The sequence below is a fragment of the Galleria mellonella genome, unplaced genomic scaffold, assembly GCF_026898425.1.
Source record: "Galleria mellonella isolate WM207_F2 unplaced genomic scaffold, CSIRO_AGI_GalMel_v1 utg746, whole genome shotgun sequence".
NCBI lineage: Eukaryota > Metazoa > Arthropoda > Insecta > Lepidoptera > Pyralidae > Galleria > Galleria mellonella.
This window is the reverse complement of record NW_026442148.1, coordinates 1,343,727-1,355,783: the sequence shown is the minus strand read 5'-3', so window position 1 is coordinate 1,355,783 and position 12,057 is coordinate 1,343,727. Positions and strand designations below refer to the sequence as shown.

Below are 12,057 nucleotides of genomic sequence, written 5' to 3'. Positions count from 1 at the left end.
ATTTTAATTAAAAAGTACTTTATTGATAGTATTTTTTTTAGCAAAGGGCTAATGTTGCCCATTATGCCATAAACAAAAAATGACGATTTAAAAATGTTTGTAAACAAACCTGATGGTTTAAATTTGAATTCAAAAAAAGTATTTTCCAAATTGATTTAGAATTGACCGAGTTATGAGGTAACAAACATAAAAAAAAGAACCGAATTGAGAACTTTCTTTTTAAAGTCGGTAAGTATTATGAAGAATAAAGAAAGCTAAGGAATTATACATTAAAGGTCAGAATAAGCTAATTAGCATAAAAAGGATGTAGGAAAAGGAATTTTAAATAAATAAGTGAGTGAGGAATGATAATATATCTATGAAACAGGCAAAGACAGAATGATTTGCTTAAATATAGTTGTCTGTAACAGATGGAAGGAAGTATTAAATATAAAAAATATTTTAATTTTTCGTAAGGAATCATAATTAATAAAAAAAAAAAAACACTTAAAAGCAAATTTTATAACAAAAGCCTAATAAAATTTTATTTATTTAATATAATTTTATCAGATTTGAAAATTATTTGAGATTCATTAAAAAAATAAGGAAAAAAATATTTGTAAAAAAATTGCAAGAAGTGACTGTATATTATCTTAACACTCAAGAATAAAGAAATTTACTTCCAATTTATTCCGATAGTGGCGCCAATGTGTTATAATGTAAACAAAAGTTATCTATGCTTTAGCCTGTAGGCGGGAAAAAAATTAAAAAAAATTATTTCCATGACACACTGACAACTCGCTCTCTAAAGATCAGGCTGTATGGTTTAGTTCCTTTGCCTTTTTTAATTGGGAATAAATTAATAACTACCAATATTTAAGTGACTTTTTGCCTATATATTTTTAATGACTATATTCTGCTGTCTGTTAATTATGTTGTGGTACAGTGGCGCCACCTTTGTAAAGATTTATATAAGCTTGTGTATAGTAAAATCAATTTTTCGGCTTGAACAAGTCTGGTGCGGGCTTGTCGACCTTCTCAAATGGGTAATACGGGTGTTCCTGCCAAAAGCTAGGATGTACAGTGCGATAATCCTTGTTGAATTTGCCTAGAAATAAATATAAAATATGTTTTATTATTGTTAAAAGTATCAAAGGCACACATACCAGATACCATACACATACCAGAGGGAGACTTTGTACAAAAGTCGTTTGCTTGAGCACCTCTGTCCCATTCGTGTTTCTACCGTGAAGCAGTTGTGTTCGCATGGCTGTGTTTCGGTTTGAAGGGTGGGATATGGCAGTGAATTTACAGGGTACAGAGGAATAAATATAAACATATATATATATATATATATATATATTTATATATATATTTTTATATATATATATATATATATATATATACATACTTTGTTAAATAAATAAAAAAAAATAAAAAAATAACATCTGAGTCCTCAGGAATGGCAACGCATGGGGGGTATTCTACGTTGCATAAAAAAACAACATATTTTAATGCAGTAACCTGTTAGGAATCGAAAAAATAGCAACTGATAAACTGACGAAAGATACACCTTTCGTCCTCTTTTCACTAATTATATTTGCATAAAAGGAGGAGGAAAGGAAAGGAGGCGACCATATGATTTACAGTTTTTTATTTGATCATTCCTTCTATGTAATTCCTTGTTTTTAGAGTTTATGACTTAGTCTATGGTCGTGACAGACTATAAATACCTAATAACTTTTTTTTCTGTTTAATTTTTTACGCAACAACAAAAAGGCAAATGAGCTGACGGCCTTCTTGATGGCAAGTGACAATCATTGCCAGATAATAACGATTTAATATATTTTTTTTAATCTTCTAAGCTCAGAGCCTAGTGAGTCGAGTCCAGATTGTGATTCACTAATATTGATAAATATAATATAAAAAAAGCGGGGGGAAAAGGATTGTTAGCAATGGAGTTTGACAGCCCCATTGCTAGCAATACGCCTTATTAGGTCGACCTCCACGTGGTTCCCCCTGGAAACCATCGTGAACAATTCTTGTTGAATTCGTCACGATGGGCTAACTGACCTGCTTCATCCTCACCTATCGTCCTCCACTGGTGCCCCGCCGGTGTATACCGATAGCGCGGGTGGGGTTACCATTCCATTATCATCCATTTAAAAAAAAAATCAGTGCTTTGCTTTTAAGCAAAATTATCACTGAGCTGTAGCCTGTTTGGGTCACTGCTACGCACATGGCGGAAACATATTTTCATATTTTGTTGTATATTTTAAAAAGTGTAAATAATTTGATTGTATAAACTCATTTGTAAATTTACGTGTGTCATAAATGGCGTAAATAAAAAGTGTATCTATCTATCTATCTATCTATCTATATCTTACCTAATGTCTCCATATCTTCAGCAGTCAATGCGAAGTCAAACACGTCAATGTTTTGTTCGATCCGTTCCTTATTTACTGATTTGGGTATAGGTATAACACCTCTTTGGACCTGTAATAAAGAAAAAAACAGAGGGCGACTTTATACGAAAGTCGATTGCTTGACCACCTCTGTCCCATTCGTGTTTCAACCGTAAACAGAATGGAACAGTATACTCTGTTATGTCCATGGTACTGCTCGTGTCTATAGGCGACGGTTACCACTTTCCATCAGGTGGGCCGTCAGCTTGTTTGCCATTTTAATTTGTATAAAAAAAAAAAAACTCATAGTACCATTTCTGACAATTTTTTTGTCTTCATTCAGAAGTCTTTTCCAGGAAGCGGTTAGCGTTTTACGGAAACGGCATAAACACAGTGTGTTTGTTATAATCTATATATATATATATATATATATATATATATATATATATATATATATATATATATATATATATATATATATGCTGGGATGCAGGATCGCCTGCCATTGAAGCAAGGAAGTTCTTAACAATCAATAACCAAACAAACTTACCAAATATCTCAAAACAATTTGCGGTGTTGTTTTATTGTATCTGTCCGCCATTTTGATAAGTATGGGGTCGTTGACCCGCGGCGGTGGCGGTACGTCGCCGGCATCGAACAGCGCACCGAACGGTGTGTATGCCATAACCGCAATGTTATGTGCTTTGCAGAAGTCTATTAATTTATTTTGAGCTAGATTTAGATTGACCTGGAAGTAAATTATTATATTTATTTATTTATATATGTAGGTATATTGTATGTATGTGTAGGTATATGTATAGATGTAAGTATATATTTATGTATATGTATATGTGTATTTGTACGATAAAATATAATGTAATTAATTTTATATTAGCTGTTTAAAAATTTTACACTGCTGTATCCGCTGACGTTGATGCTCCTTTCCACTTTGGGTGTTGCTGGAAGAGAACTCTATCAGAGTTAGGCTCGCCGCTGTACATTTGTTTACCTCTGTCATATTTTTATAACTAATGTGTACAATAAAGTATTAAATTAAATTAAATTAAGAATTCTCACTGTAAATCTATTAGGTATAAAATATATACCAAAACTAGATAGATAGATAGATAATTTATTATTATCATTTATAACCAGAGGGAGACTTTGTACAAAAGTCGATTGGTTGGGTACCTCTGTCCCATTTGTGTTTCAACCGCGAAGCAGTTGTGTTTGCATGGCTGTGTTTCGGTTTGAAGGGTGGGATATGGCAGTGAATTTACAGGGTACAGAGGAATAACACCTGAGTCCTCAGGAATGGCAACGCATGGGGGGGTATCATGGGCGAAACAGTATACTCTGTTATGTACATGGTACTGCTCATGTTTATAGGTGACGGTTACCACTTTCCATCAGGTGGGCCGTCAGCTTGTTTGGCGTTCTAAGTTGTATAAAAAAAAAAAAGTTTGCATTACTTACAGCACACAAACAACAATAGACATACAAAGTAGAAAGAGATAAAAGAATACATATATAAATAATAAAAAATAAAAATATAAAAAAAAACTAATATAGTCAGTCGAGAAAAACAACTAGTTGAGCTTTTTTGATTTAATTACACGTACGTTTAACCGGTAGTTATTGCATTAAAGTAAAAAACGCCATGTGGTCCCGGCATAGAAGGGACCAATCCTTCTTTTCCCATGGGTGTCGTAAGAGGCGACTAGGGGAACTTGTGGTCAAGAGAAGGACAGCAGCGTCCCTCTTAATCCTTCTTTGCAAAATAGTAGAAATTTCCATCATAACATTGAATGCACAAAAATTATATAAAAGAACAAGTTCACTTTAAGTTGATCGTGTCTGGACACCTTTTTAATGTCCATTGCAGAAAAAAAAAACATAGCTGTCAAATTTATTTTTTAACCATTTTTACCTTTAATTTTGAACATGAATTATATCACTTTGATTTTTTCACTAATAAAAAAAATCATGCAAAGAAGGGTTAAAATATCACTAAAAGCCTAACTTCGTTTGCCAATCCGCCTGTCAAACGTGACAACTATTGGCAAAACCCCTTTTATGGTAACGGCCCATATTCAGCATATTCGGTAAGCCTATAAGCCCATATTCGGCTTTGATAATGTTTCAAGAGGAACGCTGCTGCCCATCCCTCGACCAGTTCCCTTAATCGCCTCTTACAATACCTACGGGCAAGGAATAGGTGGCCTATTCTACGCCGGGACTACACGGTAATTTTTTTTTATAATCTACCAAAAATATTTATAAATTTATTTATTTATTTATAGCAAAGGCAACAGATTATAAATTAATACATTAATAAAATAAATATTACATAAAACAGCATTAAATTTGCACTCCGACAACTGCTCATTGCCTCTAGACAAGTGGCAAGCGAATTCGTCGATGGAATCGACATCGCTAGTGTTGGCGACAGACCTCCTTTCATACAAGTTTACCTTTTTTAGAATTATATTTTTATATTATGAATATGTCTTTTTGATACCTATTTTGTTTTTCTATCTGATTGACATATTGTATGTAGTGTGTACGTCTTAAGAAAATATATTGGTAAGCCTCTCTCTTAATATTATTTCATTATTGTCGCTGCCCTCCTCGCCTATCAGCGCCGTTTTTAGCTAGCAAGGACTTAGTCTGTAAATTGGAATGAGTCATCCGGCGTTGCTATCTCATTCTATCTCACGGACTCGCTAGCGATGTCGATTCCATCGACGGATTCGCTTGCCACTTGTCTAGAGGTCCTGCATAACATTCGATATTAGAAACATTAAAAGAATAACAGCCATAAATTTGAAAGTAACAAATTGGCAGCCTTTATGTAACATTGCAAGGATTGTTGGAAAATATCAGGCTCCCTGCATACAATGTTATTGGTATATTCAAATTTCCAATTTGTTTTTGACATATAACTATGATGTTGTACCAGTATACCTTATTAGGTCGACCTCCACGTGGTTCCACCTGGAAACCATCGTGAACAATTCTTGTTGAATTCGTCACGATGGGCTAACTGACCTGCTTCATCCTCACCTATCGTCCTTCACTGGTGCTCCGCCGGTGTATACCGATAGCGCGGGTGGGGTTACCATTCCATTATCATCCATTTAAAAAAAAAAACTTCATTATGTTTTCGCTTTTAACTCAATTTTACTCACCTCCACCTGTAAAACAGATGGCTTTATCACACAATTGGCTAGAACCCTTTCAATCTGACTGATATTGAAGTTAGACAGACCTATAGACTTGGTTAGACCTAAACGTTGCGTCTCTTCCATTCCCTTCCACGTGTCTAAATAGTCTATGACGTCGAATCCACTATGGTCTGGCTGGAAATAAAAAAAAAAAGTTCAGTGGATCGTTTGTCTTATTTTTTTATTTTGTTTATTAGACTTAGAATGGCAAACAAGCTGACGGCCCTCTGAAAGAAAGATGGTAACTGTCGCCTATAGACATGAGCAGTACCATGGACATAACAGAGTATACTGTTTCGCCCATAATACCTCCCATGCGTTGCCATTCCTGAGGACTCGGGTGTTATTCCTCTGTGCCCAGTAAATTAACGCCATATCCCACCCTGCAAACCGAAACACAGCCATGCAAACACAACTGCTTCACGGTTGAAACACGAATGGGATAGAGGTAATCCACAGAGTTGGGGGGAGAAAGGATTGTTAATAATGGGGATTAGTAGACCCATTACTAGCAATACACCTTGTTGGGTCGACTTCCCCGCGGTCCTCCCTGGAAACCATCGTGCTGAAATCCAGATATATTCACCACGATGGGCTAACTGACTTACCTTTACATCGTCACCTATCATCCCTTACTGGTGTCCCGCCGGTGTATAGATACAATTAGCGCAGACGGGGTTACCATTCCATTATCATCAATTAAATTATAGAGTTACACATGCAGACGATTATAAACTGTATGTTAACGGGTTACAGATTTTTATTACCTTGAAAGCGACAGGATTGTGTATTAGGTATAAATCCACGTAAGTTAGATTCAGACGTGACAGCGATTCCTTGATGGCAGACACGACATCTCTTTGTTTGTTGGACGCTAACTGAAACATGAGTTTACATGAGTAAGTATAAAATTTTTGCAAAAGATGCTTTTTTAATTATAAAGCACTATCATACCTACTTGTACAACAATTAGTCCGTTACCTTAAGGTTGTCTTGTAAAGATTGCTCTCAGCAATAAGACCGCCTCACTGTACTTATACAATTGTATCGTTGTGTTTGTAAATTGTCTCGCTTATTTCCTATATTGTATAATGCAAATAAACTATACTCATTCATTTATTCAATTTTCAAATATTACTTCATTTTCTAAGTCAGATAGTTTAGCCAATTGGGGCTTCTGTAAATCGCGTGATATTATTTCAGCGCTAGCCATTGGCCCTTATTGTCCTATTCACCCCAGTTCATTAAATTTTGTAACGCATCATTATATATATATATATATATATATATATATATATATATATATATATATATATATATATATATATATATATATAATATATATATATATAAAAAATTGTAACTGGTCGCTGTCTGTACATGGAAGATATATATATATATATAACTATATATATATATATATATATATATATATATATATATATATGGTGCTCCGCCAGCGTATCCCGTTAGCGCAGGCGGGGTTACCATACCATTTTCACCCATCAAAAAATAAAACTATTATAGGGGTGTTTTTTTTTTCAATTTTGTTTATTTGTATGTTTTTTCCGGCATCATACCCAAACATTTGCACCAAATCAAAAGCAGTTCTCACAGTTGTATTCCTGAAGATCTAATTTAAAATCTAATATGTATTTTGTCTTTGTACAAAAGTCGATTGCTTCACGGTTGAAACACGAATGGGAATGTCCCATTCGTGTTTCAACCGTGAAGCAGTCGTGTTTGCATGGCTGTGTTTCGGTTTGAAGAGTGGGATATGGCGTGAATTTACTGGATACAGAGGAATAACACCTGAGTCCACAGGAATGGCAACGCATGGGGAGTATCACGGGCGAAACAGTATACTCTGTTATGTCCACGGTACTGCTCATGTCTATAGGCGACGGTTACCACTTTCCATCAGGTGGGCAGTCAGCTTGTTTGCCATTCTAAGTTGTATAAAGAAAAAATTCTATCTATCCTATTTAAGAGCTGCGCTCTTGTCGGTGGAGCTTTTAAAATGGTCTAATCAAATTCCGTTTCGAATCATCTTTATTCAAATATACTTGTTTACAAGCACTTTTAAATCGTAATTTTTTTTAATCTACTGCAGAGTTCGGAAAGTTGTTATCTGTTGTGAAGAGCCCGCGACAAACTCAACAGCTACTCTTTTAAATCTCTGTTAACATTATGTGTATTTGTTTAAATGTACTATGTCTAAAATTACACGGTCGTTAGAAGCCCGCGCATGATCCACTAACACCATGCACGTTTGTCATTCAAGTAATCGTTTAGTATGTAATAGGCTTTGTTCAATAAGAGAAGAAGAAGGGCCAGATTAAAAGTACCCGTAACCGGCGAGCGTGTATGAAAAGATTGATTAATGTGCAGGAAGCGAAAGAGGTCTGTTTGAATCGAAGCATTTGGCGTTCCATTGTTTCTGCCTACCGTAATGGGAGACAGGCGTGACAGATATGTAGGTATGTATGTAGGCTTTGTTCAATAATTGTTTTTTAATAATATAGTTTTAAATTTAAATAACATTTAATGCCCATTCCCATAAAAGACCTATTAACTTTGTTTAAACGTTACTTCGGAACAGCAAGTTTGTATTTAAATCTAGTGTTTGTTGTTCGTATTTCTATCTATCTTTTTATATTATTATATGTATCACATCTCCCATATTTAGAACTAACAAAATTTCTCATCGTGCCTCCCACCAAATTGTTTATAATTACCCCTCTCCATCCAAAGGTTGCCTCCAAGAGATCTCTCTTAGCGATAAGGTCGCCTATTGTTTTCTCATTGTGATTATTTCTTGTAATTGTTTATATTTATAATAAGTTTACTATTGTAATCTTTTGGAGGAAACAATAAAGAGTATCTATCTATCTATCTAACTAGTGTTAAGATTGATTGACAGATTGCTGTTTCTAAGAAACAGTTGAAGATTTCTGCGTAGGTATATACCGATAACGCAGGCGGGGTTACCATACCATTATCATCCATTAAAAAAAAATATTTAATTTGTTTTCCTACTTCTAGAATTCACAAAAAAGCAGGGGAAAAAGTTTTTTTTTTTTTATATAAAATAACTTTAAATTACGTACCTTGGTGACGACAAAAATGTTTTCCCTGGGTATCGACGACTTGCGTATTGCATTCCCTATTTGTTCCTCGTTTAAATACGCGGCCGCTGTGTCCAACATTCTAAAATTAAATGAATAAATATACATACATACATACATACATACATATCTGTCACGCCTGTCTCCCATTAGTGTAGAACTGTGAACTTTTTCTTTTATATAATTTTTAGGCATTCAATGTTATGATGGAAATTTCCACCATTATGCAAAGAAGGTTTAAGTATCTCGAACGAGACCCTCTCGCGCATCAAATGTGTTCCGATTTGCGCTGTCCCGGGTACCTTTTGCCACTTGTTATAGTAGATACCTATCAAGTATTACGACACACCCTCAACGGCGATCGGATCGGACCACCAAGCATGACGCAAGAAGGTGCGCTACCGAGAAAGACACCTGCGTCGAGACAGCATTTCAATTCCCGCAGCAAAAATACCTATTTCCTTTATGTTTGATTCGATATAACTTCACTTACGGATCACACATCGATCTGAAGACACTTTTATTGTTGTAACAATTAATTTTAGAATTAAATTTAGTTATATTTATAAAATTGGTTTCTTTTTGGGTCTTCCGCCAGCGACTTCAATAACTCACTTATAAATATTGTGTTTATATTTTTATCTGGAGCTTAGTGCATATTTATTGTACGCTTGTTCGAATTTAGTTTTTTTTCTACAACACAGAGGGCAAACGAGTATGCGGCTCACCTGATGGTAAGTGACAACCGCAGCCTAAGATCACCCACAACACTAGAGGCATTGAAGGTGTGCTGCCGGCCTTTTAAAAAGAAATATGCTCTTTTCTTGAAGGTTATGTTGTCGTATCGGTTCGGTAATACTGCTGCTGGAAGTTGATTCCAAAGAGTGGTTGTGCGTGGGAGAAAGTGCCTTGAAAAACGCACGGTGGAGGACCGCCACATAGTGCGTGCGACAGTGCGCCACTTGAGCACATTTCACAGAAAAACCCTCGCATTAAGTGGTTAAATATTTTTTTTTTTTTTTTATTTTGAACCACTAACCTGTATCCACTTTGAAGAGCCCATGTTACTGGACGTTCAACCTCGCCGTCCTTAACTGCTTTTTGGCCGTTCTGATAAAAAAAGTAAAGTAATTTTTTTCATGTAACTTAGAATGGCAATCCAGCTGACGACCCACCTGATGGAAAGTGGTAACCGTCGCCTATAGACATGAGCAGTACCGTGGACATAACAGAGTATACTGTTTCGCCCATGATACCCCGCATGCGTTGCCATTCCTGAGGACTCAGGTGTTATATATGTTGCTTTATTTGTAGATATCAAAATTGACATTTATTTGTTTTTATAGTGCGTAGTTTTTAGTTGTAATAAAACTAGCGACCCGCCCCGGCTTCGCACAGGTGCAATGCTGATATTAAATAGCGTCGCCAGCCCCCCATCACATTAGAAACCTCGAAAATTATCAGTGTTCCTCTACAATATTATGCATGTATTATACATATAAACCTTCCTCTTGAATCACTCTATCTATTAAAAAAACCGCATGAAAATCCGTTGCGTAGTTTTAAAGATATAAGCATACATAGGGACAGACAGACGGGATGCAACTTTGTTTTATATATAATATTATTATAATATATATAAAAAATATTATAATTTTGAAGTCAAGTTACTTACTTCGTCGAAACCAAGGAATGTTCCGAGACCAAGCGACGGTATGGTGTTCCCATCGTTCAGGAGTACCCTGGGCGCGACGCCGCCATCTTTCTCATCACATAACTGAAAAAAAGACAATATTTACGGCGTAGTGGGCCGGATCGTTGGTGCTTAAAATATGGTTGAACGCAACGATGGCTGACTCGTTCGTCATACTCGTGAACGGTTTTTTTTAATGGGTGATAATGGAATGGTAACCCCGCTAGCGCTATCGGTAACGCTGGCGGGGCACCAGTGAGGGATGGTAGGTGAAGATTATAGCAGGCCAGTTATCCCATTGTGGTAAATTCCACAAGAATTATCCACGATGGTTTTCAGGGGGATTCGTGTGGGGGTCGGCCCGAGGGTATATTGTTAGTAATAGAGTCATTAAACCCAATTATTAACTACCTATATATATATATATATATATATATATATATATATATATATATATATATATATATATATATATATATATATATATATATATATATATATATATATATATATATAAATATAAATATATAATTTATTTGCATTATTTACAGCACACAAGTAGTTGTGTCTGCATGGCTGTGTTTCATTTGCAGGGAGGGATATGGCGTGAATTTACAGGGTACAGAGGAATAACACCTGAGTCCTCAGGAATGGCAACGCATGGGGTTATCATGGGCGAAACAGTATACTCTGTTACGTCCACGGTACTGCTCATGTCTATAGGCGAAGGTTACCACTTTCCATCAGGTGGGCCGTCAGTTGTTTGCCATATATATATATATAATATATATATATATATATATATATATATATATATATATATATATATATAAATAATAAACTCACCGCATTTCTGAATAAAATAGTTAAAGTTAACCAAAAGAGGAACATCTTGTAACTACGTCTTGTTATTGAGTAAGTACGCATTAAAATGGACGCGGGATTGCGGTCAGCATACTATTTTGTTATGTTGGTATTTTGTTAAATTATTAATAATTAAAATTGATTCTTATTGCGTACGTGTTAGGTTCAAAATGTATATTATTGAAGGCAATATCTCAATACATATAAATTATAATATGACTACATCATATTTATCGTTCGAAGTAGTAAAAAATAAAATCATTTGTGTACATACAAATTTTTTTTTTATGAGTGATAATGGAATAGCAAATATTACGTTAATATAGATGATTACACCTTAATGATTTTTTTTTTATGGATGATATTGGAATGGTAACCCCGCCTGCGCTATCGGTATACACCGGCGGGGCACCAGTGATAGATGACAGCTGAGGATGAAAAAGCAGGTCAGTTAACCCATCGTGATGAATTTCACAAGAATTGTTCACAATGGTTTCCAGGGGGAACCACGTGGAGGTCGACCTGATAGGGCATATTGTTAGTAATGGGACTGTTAGATCCCATTATTAACGATCCCTTCCCCCCAAACCTTAATGATTTGAATTATTTAAATGTTGTGGAGAGTATCATATAAATGATTTATTATTTTAAGTTTCTGGAAGTTAAAACATCCGTTCAAGATGATTTTTAACAGCGGGTCTACCATGAAATGAAATTCCGAAATTTCGGACTCAACTTCGTGTTTTTGTTTATACCGAAAT

At 35.3% G+C, this 12,057-nt stretch overlaps 1 protein-coding gene across 1 annotated transcript; it reads right to left on the bottom strand.

Moving 5' to 3' along the window:
- Positions 1-774: 774 nt before the first annotated feature.
- On the bottom strand, positions 775-11,384 carry LOC113513558 (aldo-keto reductase AKR2E4-like). Its single transcript, XM_052901109.1, has 9 exons — positions 11,279-11,384; positions 10,415-10,516; positions 9,779-9,849; positions 8,722-8,821; positions 6,379-6,489; positions 5,576-5,746; positions 2,935-3,132; positions 2,367-2,475; positions 775-1,087 (listed from the first exon to the last, which is right to left on the bottom strand). Exons 1-9 carry the CDS (start codon positions 11,357-11,359, stop codon positions 972-974), a joined length of 1,059 nt encoding a protein of 352 aa, XP_052757069.1. The 5' UTR covers positions 11,360-11,384; the 3' UTR covers positions 775-971.
- Positions 11,385-12,057: the final 673 nt, after the last annotated feature.

Coding starts and splice junctions, on each gene's coding strand:
- LOC113513558 (XM_052901109.1), bottom strand. CDS start 11,359: ATGCGTACTTACTCAATAACAAGACGTAGTTACAAGATGTTCCTCTTT. Junction 9,850..10,414: donor CATTCCTTGGTTTCGACGAA/GTAAGTAACTTG, acceptor TTTTTTTATCAG/AACGGCCAAAAAGCAGTTAA. Junction 8,822..9,778: donor GCTCTTCAAAGTGGATACAG/GTTAGTGGTTCA, acceptor ATTTAATTTTAG/AATGTTGGACACAGCGGCCG.